The 20245-nt window shown below is 41.4% G+C and overlaps 1 protein-coding gene across 2 annotated transcripts in view; it reads right to left on the bottom strand.

Annotated features, from left to right (window-relative positions):
* tafa5a (TAFA chemokine like family member 5a) overlaps positions 1-17962 on the bottom strand; it is a 166769-nt gene extending 148807 nt beyond the window's left edge. For both annotated transcript variants that reach the window (XR_005187704.1, XM_037696067.1), the window contains exon 1: positions 17872-17962. Coding sequence is in view for 1 of the 2 variants with exons in the window: in XM_037696067.1 (XP_037551995.1) it covers positions 17872-17962 (91 nt within the window). In the remaining variant the exon portion in view is untranslated. The remainder of the gene's footprint in view (positions 1-17871) is intronic.
* Positions 17963-20245: the final 2283 nt, after the last annotated feature.

The raw sequence follows: 20245 nt of genomic DNA, 5'->3' as shown, positions 1-20245 counted from the left end.
TGACATTAGCAAAATAGCTGAAAAGGCAAAAAGAAGCTTAAACTACCAGAAGGAAGCAGAAAGAGCTGAAATGAGCTAAAAAAGTGGAATTAGCTGAAAAGGCTCAAAAGAGCTAAATAGTAGCTGAAAGAGCAGAGAAAGCTGAAACAAGCAGGATAAAAGTTGAAAGGAGCTGAAATTAACATGAAAAGCTCGAATTTACCTGAAAACAGCTGAAATTAGCTAAAAAGCTACCTGAAAAGTTAGAACAAGCTTAAATTAGCAGAAGAAAGCAGAAAGAACACGTTTGCCCAGTTATGCTGAAAGAAGCAGAAATGAGCCCAAAAAGTGGAAATTATCTGAAAAAGGCTGAAATTAGCAACAACAACAAACAAACAACAAAAAAACAGCTGAAAAGTAGCCAAAAAAGCAGAAAAAGGTTCAATTACCCAAGGAAATGGAGAGAGGACGTTTTTGCTGAACTGGGCTGAAAAAAGTTGAAACGAGTGCAAAAAAATGTGGAATTAGCTGAAAACGCTAAAATTAGCATAAACACAGCTAAATAGAAGCTGAAATAGCATAAAAAGATTAAACCTGCATAAATAAGCTGAAAGGAGCAGAAAGGAGTTGGAAGAAGAACAAAAATGATGTAGTTAGCAGAAACAATAAAAAAAATATCCTGTAACAGCTGGAAAAACAGATGAAAGTAAATGAAAGTTGAAAAAAAGTTTAATTTTACACAAAGAAGCTGAAAGAAGCTAAAGCAGAACAAAATGAGAAAGGAGCAGTAAAAGGTTGTAAACAGATCTAAAGATTTGAAAGACGTAAAATGAGCTGAATTCATTTTCTGTGAGAAAAAAAAATAGTAGAAAAGGCTGAATATTTCAAAAAGCTAAAGTTGCACCAATACTAAAATGAAAGAGCTGAAGTTTTGATTTATGATTTGTTGAAATAGCACAGCAATCGTGGAATGAGAACGATGCCGATAAACGTACAAAAGAAAAATGGATCACAATAGTGTGAATGCTTATGAAGCATTAAATAAATATAATATATAAATATAATATAAATAGATAATAAAGTCTAAACAGCAACAAGGACTCTGGACATGAAGGCAGTGGATCAGTTTCCTTCAGTCCTGTTGTAAAGTGTAGGCGTGGTTGTGTTGGGCAGTATGACACATGATGAGCTCCTGGCTCCAGATAGTGCAACATAAAGTACATCATCGGGCTGGGACTGTTGAAGACTGTGTTTTGCACAGTTTTTGAAAATAACAGCCTGCTTTTGTATGCATGGGCTGCAATGGCTTAGATGTTATTTGCTGCAGCAGTCCGCCCTCATCGTATCATGCTGCTCATGGGTGCCTGGTTATATTAAAAATACAGGGGCAAAGATGTCAAACCAGTTAGACAGGTTGGTGTTCGTGAAATATAGCATCCCGCTAAAGACTGGTCTTTCTGTTTTCTCTTTATTTGTGAGCGAGTGAATGTCTGTCATTATTAACTGAAAGTTTTTATTCTGTTTGACTTGTAGTCAGTAAAAGAGGTTTTAACATGAAAAAATATATAGTTTTTTTACATCTCTACAGCTGACTACTGTGCTAGCAGCTTGCAGTGCAGAGTTGGACTGAACCAAAATCAAAAATAAAGGGGGGGAGGGATTATTTTTATTATAGTTTATTTACTTGTTTATGTTTTGGTAATTAAAAAAGTGAAATTGGAACCCAATACACACCACCTGTTTTTGTTTAATTGCTCCAAGTGATAACATGCTAAATTAAAAATAGGGAGAGCAGAAGCAGAAGTTTGAACCCCCCCACTGTAGAAAATGGGGGAGCAGCCGATCCATCAGCTCCATTGATCAGGCTCCTATGCTGAAAACCTTTGGATACATTCTGGACCCTCACATGGGAATATTTCTGTACTTCCAAACTCCTGCATGACCATAGGTGTCACAACTGTTATATATGAAGGAGACGTGTCCCCCTGACTTAAACAAAAATACTCATTTGGACAGTACTACACTAATCATTTAAAGAATGTTTCTCTGTTAAACGATGGACAATTCCTTTCAGAGGACCTGACTCAACTTGTTAGATGCATCAAAGTTCATGATCTATAATCCAGGTAAAAATCCAACAAAGTTCAGTCTGGTAGCTGGACGTTTTTTTTTTAAGACATTTCATCCTTCATCCAAAGGACTTCATCAGCTCAAGGAGCCACAAACAAACACAGTCTCACAAGCAGCACACTCCTACAGTGGTTAGATCTAGTCGTGATGTTGTTTTCATTATTTAATTTGCCTATAAACGCATGTAGTGCATTATAGATTAAATTTATTTTAAAACCCCACACCTTATGGTCCTCAAACAAGGTGAGAAACATCCTTTAGATGAGTAGTGTTGAACATAAATTTAAAAAAGTCTAGCGGTAACGTTTTTTTATTTCTCTATAAACACAAATAATGCCGACATGACGCTGTGTGTCAAAGTGCATTAAAGTTGAATGTCTTTTTAAAAAACAGTTGAATTTCCACAAACTTGGTGAGAACCATGCTTTAAATAGCTTGAATGAAAGTAAGAGGCTCTTGAAATGTTGCTTTTTTGTAGGTTATTCTCCTTTAAACAGGGGTCATACACAACGGCACAAATACAGCCCAGCTGTAAAGGTTGTTGTAATCGAGCACTCTGGATTTGAGCGAGAGTAAGGTTTCTGAATCCCAGGAAGACTTTACCGCAGTGTTGTCGACCAGGGTGGGAGGGATTAGGATGCATGAAAGAAGTGGGACGTGCTCTATTCACACAAGGAGAGCTGTTGGTCAGGCATCTTCTTGTTGTGACTTTCACTCTAAAATAGCTATTGAATCAAGTGTTTACTTATAGGTAAATGTAGATGTTTAACAACCCGTTAAAATACACCAGAATGCAGGAAATAGCATCTACTTTGTTCAAAAATTTGGGGGGGGGAGGACCCCCATACCCCAAATGATTCTGACGCCAATGTGCACGATGGTATTAAATTAACTAGGAAGTTCCTGGAGAAACTTTGTCAGGGACTGCCAGGCTGCTGCTGATTTAAAATTATAATTTGACAGTACTACGTGTTGGGGTTTGCTCTCAGCTACTACTATACCAAATTTCATCCGAATAGCTCTAGAAATGGCCGACTTCTCATAATTTTTCATTTTTTGCTAAGGCAGCCATCTTGGATTTTTGATTTGGATTCAGTGGGTGATAGGGAACATTCTCAGCAATAACCTCACCAAATTTCAGCTCTGTATGTGTAAAAATGGCTGAGTTAAAGCATTTAAAAGTAGTATTGGCGGCCATCTTGGAGTTTTGATTTTGATACAGCATTTGATAGGAAACATCCTCAGCTATCACCACACCAAGTTTCAGCTCAATATCACTAAAACTAACCGATTTATAGTATTTTTCCTTTTTTTGCTTAGGCAGCCATCTTGGATTTTTGATTTTTCAGTCAGTTAGGGATCATTCTCAGCTACCAATACGCCAAATTTCAGCTCAACATCTCTAAAAATGTCCGTTATTGTATTTTTTCCTCTTTTAGCTAAGGCGGCCATCTTGGATATTTCATATACATTAGTAATGTTTAACAACTCGCTCCCAGCTACAACCGTATTAAATGTCAGCTCAATATCTCAAAGAATGACAGAGTTACAGTCGATTTTGCGGTTGCTGAGGTAGCTGTGGCAGCCATCTTGAATCAAAATGGCTCCAAACGTTAATCACTTCTAGACATTTACCTGATGATTACGTTCTGTGAGTTTCAAACATATCCAACAGTGAGTTTCAGTTTTCTTCAGGGACCTCTACGTCATGTGAAGTGACAGTAGCAGTTGGTGTGAGGAGTGTTCTCTCATTCATTTCCTAAGGGGAAATATGGCGTCTTTGTTAGCAAAATACATCGCCATGGTAACTCCGATTGCCAATAAAAGTAATAGATCCCTTCTTGAGATTGAGCCGGCTGTTTTGATATAACTTTTATGGGGGTACACGTTGCAGTTCGGGCCGCTTTAGCAGTAACGGGGGAAAAAAAAAAAAGAAACACTTAGCAATGCACTGCTCTCATATGCAACGCAATGCGAGTCTCCAAATATTGGATTTTTCGTTTATATATATGTATATATATATATATATATATATATATATATATATATGTTCACAAATGTTTGTTTGCACTGCAATGCACAGAAAAAAAAATCACCGTCCACCCCTATGACCACACAGCTTCAGCGATTCCTCCACGTGTATGCATTATTTTTCCCTTCTTACTGACTGTGTGTCCTGTGCAGCCATGTTTCATCTCTTTGGAAGTCCCCTTAAAACCAGCCTTAACCTGTCTATCCGAGTGTGTGTGTGTGTGTGTGTGTGTGTGTGTGAGGCGAGCAACCCTTTGTAGAGGTGTATGACTGTGTGGATGTATCTACGCTCGTTCACAGCGTTTATTCACTATCTTGAGGAATGCTGTGTTCTGAATGTATATCTTCGTACACACACACAGACGCGTTGCCAAACCCTCACGCAGTCCGTTTGATGAATTGAACTCGGAGCTGCGGGAATTTGTTTTGTGAGGTACAACAGCAAACATGAGGTGGTACATACGGTTTGTCGTACGGTCTGTGTGCGGCTGCCCGACTTCGGATTTGTCGCTGTACCTCTGCATGTTAATGCTCGTATGCCCGTGGCCTCGGTGTTTATCTGCCAGCTGTGGAGGGCCTGTTTATGTGCCTCGCTCATCATACAGATGTGCTCCGAGCAGCAAATTGCGCCACCAGGCTGTGCGTGCCGGCGTTTCCTCTCCCAGTTGTTTGATTTAGACAAGGACATTTTGTTTCCTGCATTCCACAAACCCCATTTCCTTTCTCACTGGATGTTTTTATCCTTGGGCTTATGCGGCAGAAAGCAAGAGATATAATTTATTGTCTGTTCAGCAAGGCAAATGTGCAAAGCTGGCATATTTCATTTGCTGAACGTATTAGAATGCAATTTTTTTTTTATTATGTTTTTTACTGTTTCAGGTTATGTGAGGGAAATGCCGTCTTGGGTATTTCTGATTCATGCCTTTACTATGAATGTCTTAGTGATAATAACCTCTGAGATTTAAAATGTGCTCGTGCTGGGAGTGAGGAGTGAAGACTAACAGAGTGCATGTTGTGAAAAGGAAAAGATGAGTGATAAAATCATATTAATGCATATCGAACAGAAAAAAAAGTGAATTACTTACATAAATGATGATACACAAAGTTAAGGAAGGCTGTTACCCTTCAATATGAGCCCAATAAGACAAGTAAAATTAAAGACATAATTAAGTGTGTGTGTATATATATATATACATACATATAGGTTAATCATGAATGTAGTACTCCATACCACCTTGTGCATGTACATATCGTCTTTTCCCAGATTTGTGTATTCTGCTTCTTTTTTGATTATTCCATGTGTCTTTCTCCTACCTACCTACCTACCTACCTACCTACCTACCTACCGATCCATCCATCCATCCATCCATCCATCCATCCATCCATCCATCCATCCATCCATCCATCCATCCATCTAGTTCACATCTTCACAAGTGGAGTTCTGTCTGACAAAGACAGACTGGACATTTCTATAAAAAATAATTATTTAAACAGTTCAGAGCCTGTTTGAGTCGCACTTTCTTTGGGTTATGTCTTAAAAAGCCTAATTATCTCACTCTGTGACAAAACCAAGAGTGAATAAGACATAAAAGTCCACACTGCACTGCTTGATGAGGTGAATATAATGTGACAAATCACTGCTTAGATTGTTGGTCTGTAATTGATACAGCAATCAATGGTTTACACTTTACAGTGACCACAGTGGGTTCAGAAACAATCCGAAATAACAATAAACCAAAGAGAAATTCATCCACAACATTCTACAGTCCACTTTAATTAATAAAATCCAGACAATACCTACATTTACATTGATGGAGTTTTATAGTTCATTAAAACGTTAGGTCAAAAAAGGCTGTATCTTCAGAACACTCTCAAGGTTTGCTGTTTAATTGTCTTTATTGGATCAGCAGCTGAGGGGACATTTATAACATACCCACTGATTCACTTTGCTGCCTGTGTGTGTGTGTGGGGGGGGGGTCACATAAGTTCAGTGTTAGGCCTTAGGACCAATGGTGGTTGGACTACCAAACTAAGGTCCACTGCTTTCACAGGTGGTGGTCTGGAATACCTCGAAAGATGGTGGTGGGGGGGGGGGGGGGGGGGGCATTTTCGATATACATATACATGTATGTATGAAACTCTATCCAGATGAAATCCATCCATCCATTATCTTTACCCACTTCTTCCTTTTTGGGTCACGGGGGTCACTGGTGCCCATGTCCAGCAGTCACTGTGCGAGAGGCAGGGGACACCCTGGACAGGTCTCCAGTCCATCACAGGGACACATAGAGACAAACAATTATTCACTCTCTCACTCACACCTAGGGACAATTTAGAGTTACCAATCACCCTAACATGCATGTTTTGTGGGAGGAAACCAGAGTGCTCGGAGAAAACCCACACATGCATGGAGAGAACATGCAAACTCCACCCAGACAGGTCCCCCATTGGGATTTGAACCAGCGACCTTCTCGCTAAGAGGAAACAGCTCTACCAACTGAGCCACCATGTTGCCCTAAATGAAATCCAGCACCAAATACTTGTTTTTAAGACGGGTCCGAACAGCCCCTCAAAGAGCTATAGATCATAACCTTTATACAGAACCCTACATAGAAAAAGATTTGAACTACCCCTTTAAGCTGGTTCTTTTGCATTTATGACAGTAGTACAACATGCCTTTTAAATCACTGCATCTGTAGTGAAGAATGCGACTAGGAAAACAAAAGCCACAGACGGGACGCAGCACACCGTGGAAGAAAGCCTTCTGTATTCATGAGCTTGGTTTTAACAGTCCCTGCAGGTATAATAATGAAGTTCCTCTCCCCCATGTGGAATGGACCGTAATGATTATGATGAAGCAGAATTGCTGCTTGTTCTTTCCCCCCTCCTCCATTCCTGTTGTTGTATCAGCAGAGCAGTAAACATAAGCATAAAACTATACGCGGCAACGATGTAACTGTAAAAACGGGGCTATTAACTGAGACGAAGGAAACAGTAGAGTTGGAACAGATGCCAAAAAAAAAAAAAAGAACTGCAAAGACTGAGGTATGATCTCAGCTTTCACTGAAAAGTTTTAAATGTTTGCGTTCCGTTTCCTCGGCTTGTGCACATTTCATTTTTCTCAGCTTTAGTCATGCGCCATAATGAAACACCCATCACAGTCTGGGAGTCAAAGAAAGGTCCAACTACAAAAACCAACACCATTATTACCACCCACTGAAAGGTGAAGGCAGATGATTAATGGTAAGTTTTTGCTAGGTCTTCAATCTAGTTAAGATTACACCGATAACTAGTCGGGACACAGTTTGACCTGGTAATACTTGTCAGCTACAGTAAACATGGCCGTGAGAACTGCACATGAGCTAACCTGATGACTCCTGCGTTTGTAGAATGACTAACATCCATGTCTGCGCTTTCCTGCCGCACGCCTTAATGACATTAGCGGATAAACGAGCGGCGCTGCTCGTTATGACCCGTAATGACACGGCTTGTCCTTTACAGTGAGCTAAAGCCGTTTCCCTTTGATGGCGTTGGATCAGGAACAGGAACCGAAGCCCCACAAGCAATCTATTCACGGCCGCAACAAGCTAAGAGGATGTGACGTGCCAATGTTTTTCACTGATTTCCATTATGTGTCATTCTATTCTAATTCTTTTTCAATTGGGTTGTAAGAGCCGTCGCCACAAGCTGCACAAAAGGTGGGAATGGACGGAGGACGGTCTTGTTTAGCCGTCCTGAGAAAGAAAATAATGATTTTTTATGAAATTGCTTTGGACACAACCTGACAGGCGAGACGAAGCAAGTTTGAATCAATAAAGCCTCCATTAGTTTTCTAAAGAGCAACGTGCAATTTGTTGCGGCGGAGCGGCGCGGCATCGGCAACATTCTGCCTCTTTGACACAGAAAGGCTAATGTGCTACCGCCAAGCTAATGTCAAATTAAGCCTACACTTTCTGTCAGATGGAAATGGGGAAAACGATTCGAGAACACTGGATCCATAAAGCATGACCGAGCCTGTTATCACGTTGGTGTCACAATAGCCTCCGGGGCCACAATCCTTTCTGTGGCGGCAGGAAAACCTCATCTCAATATCTGTTGGAATGACTGTGATCTCAAGCGTGCAGAAGATCAGACCTCCTAAGCAGCTATCGATTAGCTTGGTGAACAGAGACGCTGCGATTGATTAAACGATGGAATAACCTCATCTCCACCTTTAGACGCAGCGCGAGCGCGCAAATGGTAAACACACTTCTCGCCCGTCATTTCCTCAAGAATGCGTGGAAGCATCATATTTGAGCACTCCGGCAGGCATTTAAATCGATAATCTAGGGGAGTTAGCCAACAAATAAAATTGACTGAGGCTTGATTGCTCTGAATCAGCACTTTCTGGGCATGGATATACCCATGAATCCCTAGAAAGCTCAAGGCTTTGGATCACGTGAGGGGAGGGAGAAGCTTTTCTTTTAAAGAGACTTGTGATGGATGTGTTGCCAGTGTTGCCAGAAAAGGCCCAACAGATTTCACCCTTACTAAGAGGAAAACGCTGATCTGAAGAGATCTTTCTCCCCCTGTCTGACAAACCCACAGACAAACAGTTCTGTTGGTCTCTAACCTGTCAAACAACCAAACCTTCCTCCTTTTTTTTTGCCTTTCTTGTCTTGTTCTTGTACTAAAATCTCTCTTATTCGTTTATTACTGCCTGCACCAAAAGGTGAAGACAATGTTTGCCTCTTTCTGTAATCAAAATATCTCAGGAACCACTTAATGGATTTTAATAATGCTCCCAGAAAGCATTCATCTGTTGTACATCTACAACTGATTGAGCCTTTTGTAAGCCAATACAAGATGGCTGCCAACTGATGTGCAATAATATCTATCAGTCAGTTTTACAGATATTGAGCTAAGATTTGGTGTAGTTGAAGCTCATAGACATTTACAAAGAGTGTGACATAAAGTACCTTGGCGTAAAACGCAGTGAGCAATAAGCATTCCTTAAAGCAATGCTAGGGCTTTGATTTTATGTGTGCGTGCGCCTGCATCCACATGACTAATTCATCCAGCTGAGCTCGATCAGAGTGCAGTGACCAGGACAGATTCTCCTGCTAATGGGCGAGGTTTTAATTAAAGATACAGCTGGAGTTATCCTTTCTGCAGGTCTCCCATCCAAATGGAGCAGAAGACAAGAGATTTCATCACCGGTGCCTGTAATAAACGGACACGTCGACGGATGGAAGACAGCTGCTGATTCATGATTTTGCGAAGCAATTTAATTTTTTTTTTTTGTAAACTTGGATTTGTGGGTCCTTTGAGAGTTTGACACAGCACGTCATAAGTGGATGAGAGGGAATGAAGTGGGTAATGGTCTTTCTGAAACTGACAGCCTGGGCGACTCTACGGTAAAACAACAAAAACGCCCCAACACCACTGACATTAATATTCAAAGGCTTAGCATTTCTTGAAGGAACACATGCAGCCCACTGCCTTTCATGCCCAAGTTTTGGATTGAGATTATTTACGAGAAAAGCTGAAAACACCTTTATGAGCAATCTTGTTATAGATGTAACAAGTCCAATGATTAATTTCTGAAAGTTTCAATAAAATCTGCTCAGTTACATATGAAATAATTGACTAACCATAAAAATACTAACAAAAACAATGTCTACATGTCTCATTCGCTTCTATGGAAGTCGTAGTAAGGTGGCACTAAGGTGTAAATTAACAGCATTTAAAAAAAAAAAACACGGAATTACATTTGAAAAAACACAACAACAACAAAAAAATCACAACATTTGAAAAAACAACAAAAACAACAAAATCACAACATTTGAAAAAAAACGGAATTACATTAAGCCAAAGTGGAAGTGGCTGAAGCGGAGGTGGCCCGAATCACATTAAAAAAAAAAACGGAATTAGATTTGAAAAAAACGGAATCACATTTGAAAAAAATTAATTAAATTAAGCCAAACAGGAAGCTTTTTTTTTTTTTTTTTTACTTTATTAACAGCATAAAACTACAAAAACTTAATGTTCAGCTTGACGTAATTCCATTTGTTCTAATGTGATTCTGTTGTGTTTTTTTCAAATGTAATTCCGTTTTTTCAAATGTTGATCATTTACACCTTAGAGCCACCGTAGGTGTGGGACTTAAAACACGTTTTGCTGCCTTTAGGGGGCGCTCATCCATCAAGGCCTCAGCTTCTGCCTTAATGTCTCTAGTTATATAGGGCCAAGACTTTCTGACATCCCCATTTGTGATTCCCACGGGTGTCTCCAGTTAAAGAAAAAAAAACCACCTCAAAGCCTCCACACAGCCAGCTTTTTATTAGGTTCGAACTTCAACTGCTGCCATTTCCTCTTTTTATCGTCCCGCAGTGCTGCCAAAACACAATCAATGGGACTTTAAGAAAACCGGGCGCAATAGTGCCCCTTTTTTTTTTTTTTACTGTCCCACAATCAATAGGAACTGTGAAAAACAGCGCCATGAACAGATATCGAAGATTTCACTTCACACACTCTTAAATGGCAAGTGTTCCAAGACACAAGGCACAAGGGGGTTGTTTCGCCCAGTTTAGATTACACTGAAAAACCACTACAGGTTTGTGCTCCAACTGTGATTGATTCATCAAAGTGATTTAATTAACAAACCCTTTAACTAATGAATCAATTAGGCAATTGATTAATGTGCATCGTCCTTATAGATTGCAGTTGATACAGACCATTAAAGATAAATCTAGTTCAATTTAAAGCAGTTTACAGCAGATTACATGCAGGGAAATGCTTACATTTATGCTTCATTGCTCTGGGAGATGTGAATACCCCAAGGATTTATCAACAAAATGGCCTTAAAGTCCTTTGTATACATCCAGTTGTGTGCTTTCTAAGTCTGATTAGCTGTGGTGGCCACCTTGAATCAGTCAAAAGTCAAATTGTAGATGTTTATACTGTGACTCCTTTCTGAAGGTTTCATCATAATTTGCCCACAAATTCACGAAATATTCTGCTAACGCAACAGCCAAAACCCCACGCAGATGTGCTTCGCATACAACCACTTTTGAACGCCAGAGCCTGAAGTGATTCAGCATCCTATTCTGCCGCCATGCCACAAATTGAATTAATATTCAGCTGAAAAAGTGAGACGCGATGTGCACAGATGGCACAGTGAAATTGAATGGTTTTCCGAACTTTCTACGGCAAATAAAAAGGCGGCACAAATTAGTAAATGAGAGGAAACCAACACCGCAACAACTGTCAATAAACTGAGCACTTGCAGAGTGGAGTTCTTGCATCCTGAGTTTTAACAATTCTACTTGTGAGAAACATTTCTCATTTCTATATGACAAGACGCAGAAGAGCAGAAAGCCTCTGTTAGGGATCTGTAAGTGAGGTCAAACTGATGCTGCGATCAAGCTTTTCCACATCTGAGATGTTTGAGATGGGGTTAGTCCATTTCCTGGAAATGACCTGAGTTTTGAGCTGAAGGCTTTGAAAAAGTGACCAGATAAGTCTCTAATTTTTATGAATTCTCTGCCTTCCATCTCTTTTATGAAGAGTCTGGACCTTCAAGGGAGCTTCTGGTTAGGAATTTAGACAAGAAGCGCTGTACGTTTCAGCTTGTTTTCTCCAGGGTCGTGAATGTTTGGTACGTGACACTGAACATTAACCACTGCTTGACCTAAATCTGCCTGAGGCGGCAGCTCCAAGAAGGCCATCCACACCAAAGAACGTCATTCCAACCTTCAACTCTTTTTAAAGAGAATCCCCAGGAACGAGATTCTGTCTGAGACAACTGAAAATAGAGTTTGTCTCCTGGCTGTCTCTTACGGTGCGTGGACACACAGTTCGCTATCATTTTGATCCACGCTGGCTCAAACCCTGTGGTTTTACATGGAGATAAGTGACTTCAATCCCAGGGAAGATTGGTGATCTCTATTGGGGGGGATGAAAACCAACATTTTAAACCTCCCTTTTCCAAAATCATTTCCAAATCTATTTCCAAATCAATTAAATGTATCCAGAAACAGAACAGTTCACTTGAAAACAAGTAATCATTGAGAAAAATGAGAAAAAAAACCCTGATTTGAACTAAAAACTTTAATGTCAGTGCTGGGATGAAGGCAAAGTACATGGACCCTGTTCCAGGCAGGTATTGATTATTTATTCTTTATTTATTTACTTTTATTTAACCAGGCAAATCCCATTGAGATCACAGTAAAATAAATCTTTTGCAAGGGAGGTCTGGGCCTGAAGGCAGCCTAATATACATGTTTTTGGTTTGTGGAAAAAAACCGTAGTTCCCAAAGAAAACAAGCACGAGAACGACATACAAACTCCACACAGAAAGGCCTCAGGGCCAACCGAGGATTGAACCCAGAACCTTCTTACTGTGAGGCGACAGTGATAACCACTGAGCCGTCATGCTGCCAATTGTTATTTATCTAGTGACAACAATACCAAATGGATTTGGACATACTGTAGTGCCAGGACTATTTTATTTGAACTTTTTCCCTATTCTAGGACTGCACAATACTGGAAGAATACATAATTACATTATAAATGTGGAATACTGTACTGCTATAAACATATCACTGAATATGACTGGTAATTTTCCTGTTGCAGTACATATTACACCAAGGTACTTGGTCACACCACCAGGTGTGTGCCATGCAAATATAAGATACTTCACTGGGTAAGTAACTGGTAAATATTGGGGACTAACCAAATGCATAATCAGTAAAAACTGGGTACCTGCTGGGATAGTATCAAGTAAGTATAAGTTATGTAATGTATACGTTCCAGGCTGTTGTACCGCTTCCTTTTTTTCTTGTCAGTATAACATTTACTACACTCTCCATGGTTTTTAGTATTTTGCCCACAGTTAACTAAATGTTCTCTGGACATTTAAGGTCCATCTCCATCAAAGTTAAACTGGGTTTCGTTTTCAGAAATAGATTTTGTTTTACGCTGAATGCTAGGAAACGCCTTGTAACTGCGACTTTCCTTCTCTCCATTCACTACGGTGACATTAACTACATGAACGCTCCTACAAGAACCCTGCAGATGTTGGATGCTGTCTATCACGGTGCACTAGGATTCATAACTGCATGTGATTATCGTACCCACCACTGCACCCAGTACTCACTGGTTAACTGGACATCATTAACTTCACACAGACTCTCTCACTGGTACATTTTCATCTTTAAATCACTTCTTGGTCTGCTGCCTTCATACATCTCCTACATGTCTCTGCGTGAGTGCAGCTACAGCGTGCGCTCTCAGGACATTATTACCTGCAGTGAGGACTGAACTTGGCAAAAGGGCCTTCTCCTACTCCGCTCCTGTTTCCTGGAATATCTTACAAAAAGATCTGAAGCTCTCGACCTTGACCTCTCTAAGTGGCTTCAAACATCTTCTAAGTTCCTGGGAAAAACCAGTGCAGACATGTTCCTGTTTTAGTCTCTACATCACCTTATCGCTTTACAACCTAGCTGTTTTTTTTTGTTGTTTTTTTTATTTTTTTTAATACCATTTTATTTTCACTTGTTATTCTCAATTTGTATGCATCGTTTATGATAGTCTACTGTTGACATCACTCTGGTCTCTTGTAAATGAGTCCCCGAGGCTCAGTGGGATTAACCTGTATAAATAAAGGTTGAATGAATTTATGAATCTTATGACCAGATGGTTATTGGCATGTAGTTTACAGTTTTTTAAATTTTTCACAATATTGATATTGAGTATAATAACAACAGTCAATATGTTTTACAATTTCACCATCTCAGCTACCAGGCTAATGTTACAAAAGTGTGCTTTTATTCTACGGCCACACGTGTCTCCTTTGGGTCATATATGAAGCATCTGTGGTCCTTGACCATTTCCAAACTGGACTATAGTGAAAGGTCAAAACAAGCCTTTCGTGAAATTATCCCAAATGCAACAGCCATTACATCACACAAATACATTGGACCTCAAATTTATCAAAGAAACCACTTAAAATATCATTTATAGCTTATTTATGATAGTAAAAACTTTTGTTTACTAGATAATTTTAGCTCTATTGTCACATGACTCATCAGGGTTGTACATTTTTGGATCCTAAGGTTTCCTCTTGATTTGAAAAAAACATTTTTCTTGAATTCGCATTTCTTCCACATGTACAATTTCATTAAAATTTAACATTTAACCTTTTCCGATGCTAATTTTGTTCTAATTTTACTCGACTGGTGTCACGTTAAGAAAGGCTACAGTGCTTTTAAACACTGCTCTTTTTAGCTGTAAATGTAGCTCAAATGGTGCCACAATTATTCTAGTCCAATGAGCCTCATTTAATGATTGATACTTTGGTTTTACCTGGACAAGCCTTCATTCAGTTGGAAAGAGGAACTACTCCATGAACCTGTCAGGATTTTTATCACCATGTGACAAATCTCTCGGCCAATGAAGAGCAAAATGGGATTTGCTCCATCGCTTGAATTATTGAAATGGACATCGGGATAAATTTATGGCGCAAAGTTCATTCACATTCAGCATATCGTTTCAAGACATTTCCAATCACCAGCCACCCTCTCGGGATTCCTGTGTCACATTATGCAAGAATGCAGACATAAAGAAGCATAGAACCCCCCCCACTCATGGAAAAGACACTTGCGCTACTGGCACGTTGGGTTATCGGAACCACCTGCCACTGAGCTATTTTGTTTCTTCCCCATCACCAGAATCACAACCACAGATCTACAGCCCGCTGGTACTCCCACCTTCACTGGTGTGAAAATACCTCTGCTGTTGACAGGCTACATTCAGATAACACGCCACCCACATGCACATCTGTATGCACACATGCATGAAACCACAGCAGGGGCGATCAATGTGTGACACAGCAGAGAAGAAAGTAAAAATACATTTCTCCTCTGTTTGTTCCTGTTCACAAAGGAGACGGTAGCGTTGGACAATTGAGATCTCCTCCATGAAAGCGCATGTGAGAAAAGCCTGAAAAAGGGGGGGGGTCCATTCTTTAGCCCCTTCATTATCCTCATCCCCAAAAGACCGTCACTAATGCAGTCCTTTGAATTCGCGTTATCAGTTCGCATTATTAGGCCTCACAGCCAGCTTTGACCTTGCTCATCCTCGCAGTCTAACGTGAGCATATTCTCAGTCTTCCTTTGTGTGACTCATCGCCATCTCTATAACAAATTTCAACGCTGGAAACCACAGCGACGTTCAACTCTTTTTTTTTTCTTTTTTTTTTTCCAGCCCCAAAGTTGAAAGCTATTTGATGTCAAGTTAGAAAGCAGAAAAAAATGCAGGCTTAAGGGTAAAAGCACAACATGATACGGACAAACAACTCAACAGCCAAGGTCAAAAATATTGCCTTGCCAGTCAACAAGCTCAACAATGCTGATGGCCTGAATCTAATGAGAGCTCCTCACGATAATAAAGCAATAGGCAGCACTTTTTTGTTCTGTAATGTGGACATAGAATCCTTTTTTTGACCTCTGCGGTTCAGGCAGAAAAAAAAACAACCTTTAATAGCTTCTTGTTTCTTGTTAAAACTGATCATTTTGTTTTGGTCGGTGGAGGTGGACCAGTTCATCGGACAAATAATTCATTTCTGCCGTGACATCACTCAGAGTACAGAGAAAGAGGCACATATTTTAGTCCAGGCTGAGCTAACGACTAGCCAAACAAAAGTTCAGACTTATAAAATAATATATAACATACGTTTGTTTCCATTTTCACAACCGAGCAAAGTCTGTCTTGCTTTAAGATGACCGGTCCAAAAAAACGTTTACTGAACTCTGGTTGGACTCCTACAGTGTCCAAGTAATCTACTTGTTAAACATTGTTTATTTAGGAAAATTTATTCTATTCTTGGTAAACAGAAAACAATACAGGTTGAGTCAGGTCCTCTGGATGGATTTTTCTTTGTTGAAACGTTTCGTCTTTTATCCAAAAAAGCCCAACGATCCGTCATTGGGCTGATGGTCCTCCAGATACATCTGACCGTCACCAGCAAACTGGTTGATCCACCATGAGAAGGTGCTGCTTCTAGGACTGTTTACTGCGGCTCATCGGACTGAAGAAGTCCTTTGGATAAAAGACTAAACTTTTCAGCGAATAAGAACACGTCCAGAGGATTTATCTACCTGGATTATTGAGCATGCATCAGAAATAGTGGCATAAAAAAAAACTGTGTTGTAAAGCAGCCGTTGACAAACTCAGTCAAATTGTAAATAGACTGTACTTTACAGTACTTTATTGTACTTGTATTGTATCTTATCAAGATACTCAAAACACTTTACAACACAATCTGTGTCATTCATACAGCACTCTAGATCTATGCAAAGACTAATCAGAGCTTTAGATCACATTCCTACACCAATGGGTCACACATCGGAGGCAATGAGAGGTTCAGTGTCTTGCCCAGGGACACTTTGACATGTGACTGCTGGTGGAATCAAACCCCCAACTCTCCCACTGGAGAACAACTGCTCTAACCACTCAGTCACAGCTGCCCCAAACTGTGACTAAACTAGTCAACCTCTTTGTTTGGCCAAACATTTCTTGAAGTCCAGATCCAAATGACCTGATTGACCATTATTGGATTTTGTACCTGGATGATTGTGCATGAACTTTGATGTCTTGAACCACTTTGGATGCTGTTGCCTGCCTGGGAGGAGTTGATGGGGGACAGGACAGCCCCCAGAAACCATCTTATCACCAGCAAACTGGTTGCTCCACTAAAGGAGTGCACTGCTTAGTGGGGAAAACAGTTGACTTGAGACTGATGAAGCCCTCCGGATAGAGGGCGAAACGTCTTTCCACAAAAAATAAACCATCCAGATGACCTGATTGACCATTAGTGGATTTTGTACCAGGATGACTGAGCATGAACTTTGATTCCATGAAGTGTTTGACCTCAATGTTTGCCCAGAACCAGAGGCAAGGCACGTTTTCAAAATCTCCACAAAAGAAACACGTCTCTAAGACAAGACTCGCCCCAGGGATGAATCTATCAAAGGACTATTAAAAGCAGTTTCTTTTATTATTATTATTATTATTATTACTATTAATGTCACAGCACCATTTGGCTTCCATCAGGAGTTCTGAGCTGTAAGTGCGCTCAGCTTCTGCATGAACTCCCCACAGACAGATGTGATTTGTATTTACCTCGCTGCATTGGAGGTGGAATTAATGACTGGTTGTAGGGGGGTGGGGGTGGGGGACAAATCTGCTCCTCAGAACCATCAGTCAAGCTATGACTCATTAAAACCTCACACCATTCACAGCAGAATGTCAGCAAATGACACTCCATTAATTATGACCCCCGTATCAAAATAAGTAAAATTAACAAAGGTGCTGATAAGCTGCACAGTCAGTGCAGCCATGTCTGCCGGATGAGGGAGGGAGCGAGTCTGGTCCTGGAGGGTCTGGGTGAGGATCAGGACTGAAACAAACACAGAACACGAGCAGGAGGTGAGGGGCCACGTTGCAACTGCGTGACCTCAGTGTTACCCTACAGCTAGGCTCTAGTGCCATCTATTGAAAACAGCAACACAAGACAAACACAAAGCTGCTGCACGGTCCGCCCTTCAGGTTGGCCCACATGAACCTGTCGGTTACTTGCAGGTGAGTTCTGGGGCCTCTCTGGTTAGATGCTGCAGCGGCTGATAAAAGCGGTGGCGCATTTACACACACACCCCAACACACACGGGGGGGGGGGGGGGGGGTTGTTACCTTCTTTGAGCAGGCGGGAGTGGATGAGGAGGATGAGGAAGCAGCAGATCGCCGCTCCGGTCAGAGCCCACGCGACTCTTAGCAGCTGCATCCTGGCGTGGTGTGCGTGTCTGTGCGTGTGTGTAGGAGCAACACGCGGCCGTGCAGCTCAGCACACGGACACGCGCTGATTCACCCCCAGCTGGTTGTAGAAGTCAGCTGTCATCGTGCAGGAAAAAAATAAAAAAAACAATAAATAAACAACCTCCAGGTTCAGGTGCGCAGGACGAGGGCCGAGTTTCCAAAAGAGAGGAGCAGAGGAAAAACAGACATCTGCGCGCGCTCGTGTCGCCGCCGGTGCGTCAAAGTGGCTCCAAACGGAGGGGATTTGAACCCCCAGTCACCGCCTCAGACAGTGGCATCCGGAATTCCTCCTCCTTATTCTCTCTGGGGGGGCTCAGGGCTCGGAACGGGACGAGAGAAGTGTCGGTCCGGCTGTGCGCGCGGCGGCTCCACGGCTGCTGATCACCGCTCCGCGCTGCGCGTTACGCACATCTCCCCCCGCTGCTGAGGCTCAGACACACACTGCCAGCAGGCTCAGCCTCTCCCTCTCTCCTCCCTCTCTCTCTATCCATCTATCTCCATCCTTTCCTCCCCTCCCCTCTCTTTTCTGTTGCGCTCCCTCTCTCAGAGCTCACCCCCTCCTCCCTCCTCCCGCGCGCTGGATCCACTCAGATGGAAGTCTCACAAGAATCTCTCCATCGTTTAAAAACATTTCCACCCAAATAGTTTTTCTTCAGCATCCTCCGACTCCGCAGACGTTTTGTTCATCCACATCCACAGATCCGGAGACAGAGGCGGGCTCTGATGTCAGCAGTTCTCCACTTCTCTCTCTTTCTGTGTCTTAAATGAGACTTTTCCCCCTCCCTTCTGCGGAGCTCCACGTGACGTCACGACTTCTCCAAATAATTCCCTCCAGCTCTAAAAGCAAAACAGCAGCGCTGCTGGAACAATGTCCTCATAATAAAAGTGAGCTGCGCGTGGGCTGCAGGTGATCAGCACGCACAAGGTGCAGCTTCCAGGCCTTTTTTTTTTTTTTGCACCTCATCCATGCATAGATTAAAATGATGCAACATTATAACTTTGATTCGATCATGCTTAAGGTTTCTACAAATGCAAACAAAAATCAAAGGTCTTTAAAGGAATGCATACGCCCACCACCTTCCACGTGATGTGGATGAATCTCAGCTACCACATCAAAATACAGCTCAGCGTTTGGAAATCTCACTGCGTTATAGCCATTTTTTGTGTTTGATAAGTTTCATAAACTGTGGCGGCCATCTTGAACTGGATTGACTCCAAACCTTTTTGAGCTTTAGCTGTATATCCAAGGATTGCTTTCCAGAAGTTTCATTATAATCCGCCCAGTGGTTGATAATATATTTTGCTAACAGACAGATTCCGTTAATTACAATGTGGCAAAGTTTTAAACTAATTTTGCCAACACAAATCAGTCGGAGTTGACACTGCATACAATTTTACCCGCGTTTGTAAAAGTGGCTACATTAAAGCTATGTTGCTAAATCACTTTGCATGGGCGGCCATCTTTAATCAACATTAAGTAATCAGTTGTAGATGGACAGCCGGTGATTACCGGAAAGTTTCATTGACATAATTTATTAATGGCAGACAAGCAGGCAAAAACATTATCATCCAGCTTCCCCTTCAGATAATAAGTTACTTGGGGAAAAAACGGGTCAGGTGAGGTTTGAACACCTGAAATGTGCTCCTCTCCCTCAGACGTTGTTTAACCCCGACTGAGTCGAAATGAGCAGCTGGGAAGATCGACACCATCACTCCAAACAGGAAGGTGTCATGGCGCTGTCAGATAGGTTGGCTGCTGCAGCTACAAGGGCTAATCGCCTGCTGACGCTCTGAGCGGGTTCAAACACTGCACCACCGTGTGCGACTTGTTTGTGGAGTTTCCGCACACGTGCTCATATCTTTCCGCGCAACGGAAAGCAATAAGAATAATTTTTAAAAAGATGTAATCTCGGCGAGGATTGGCTGTGAAAAGACTCCGTTTGCTTGGAGCTGTGTGGGTGTGCCAGCCTCGCATTTTCATCTGCAGAGACGAGAACCGGGTTGTGCTCCCTGGAAGAGGAAGGAGATGGAAATACTGTCTGACTGTGTTAAAAAAATATACAATTAGGAGGAAAATCAAGAAAGAAAAAGCTTAATCTGAAGTAGAAACCAATTAGAAGAATTCACAATCTTTACACACCTGCTGGACTTCTCTCCTAATGTGCTTGAATCTGTACAATAATCCTTAAACACTCCGAGCAGAGGAATAATTGTCTTTTTTTATGACAAATGTAGTTTGCACCTTTTACAA

The sequence above is a fragment of the Nematolebias whitei genome, chromosome 22, assembly GCF_014905685.2.
Source record: "Nematolebias whitei isolate Nwh7 chromosome 22, NemWhi1, whole genome shotgun sequence".
Taxonomy (NCBI): domain Eukaryota; kingdom Metazoa; phylum Chordata; class Actinopteri; order Cyprinodontiformes; family Rivulidae; genus Nematolebias; species Nematolebias whitei.
This window is presented reverse-complemented; position numbering and strand designations above follow the sequence as displayed.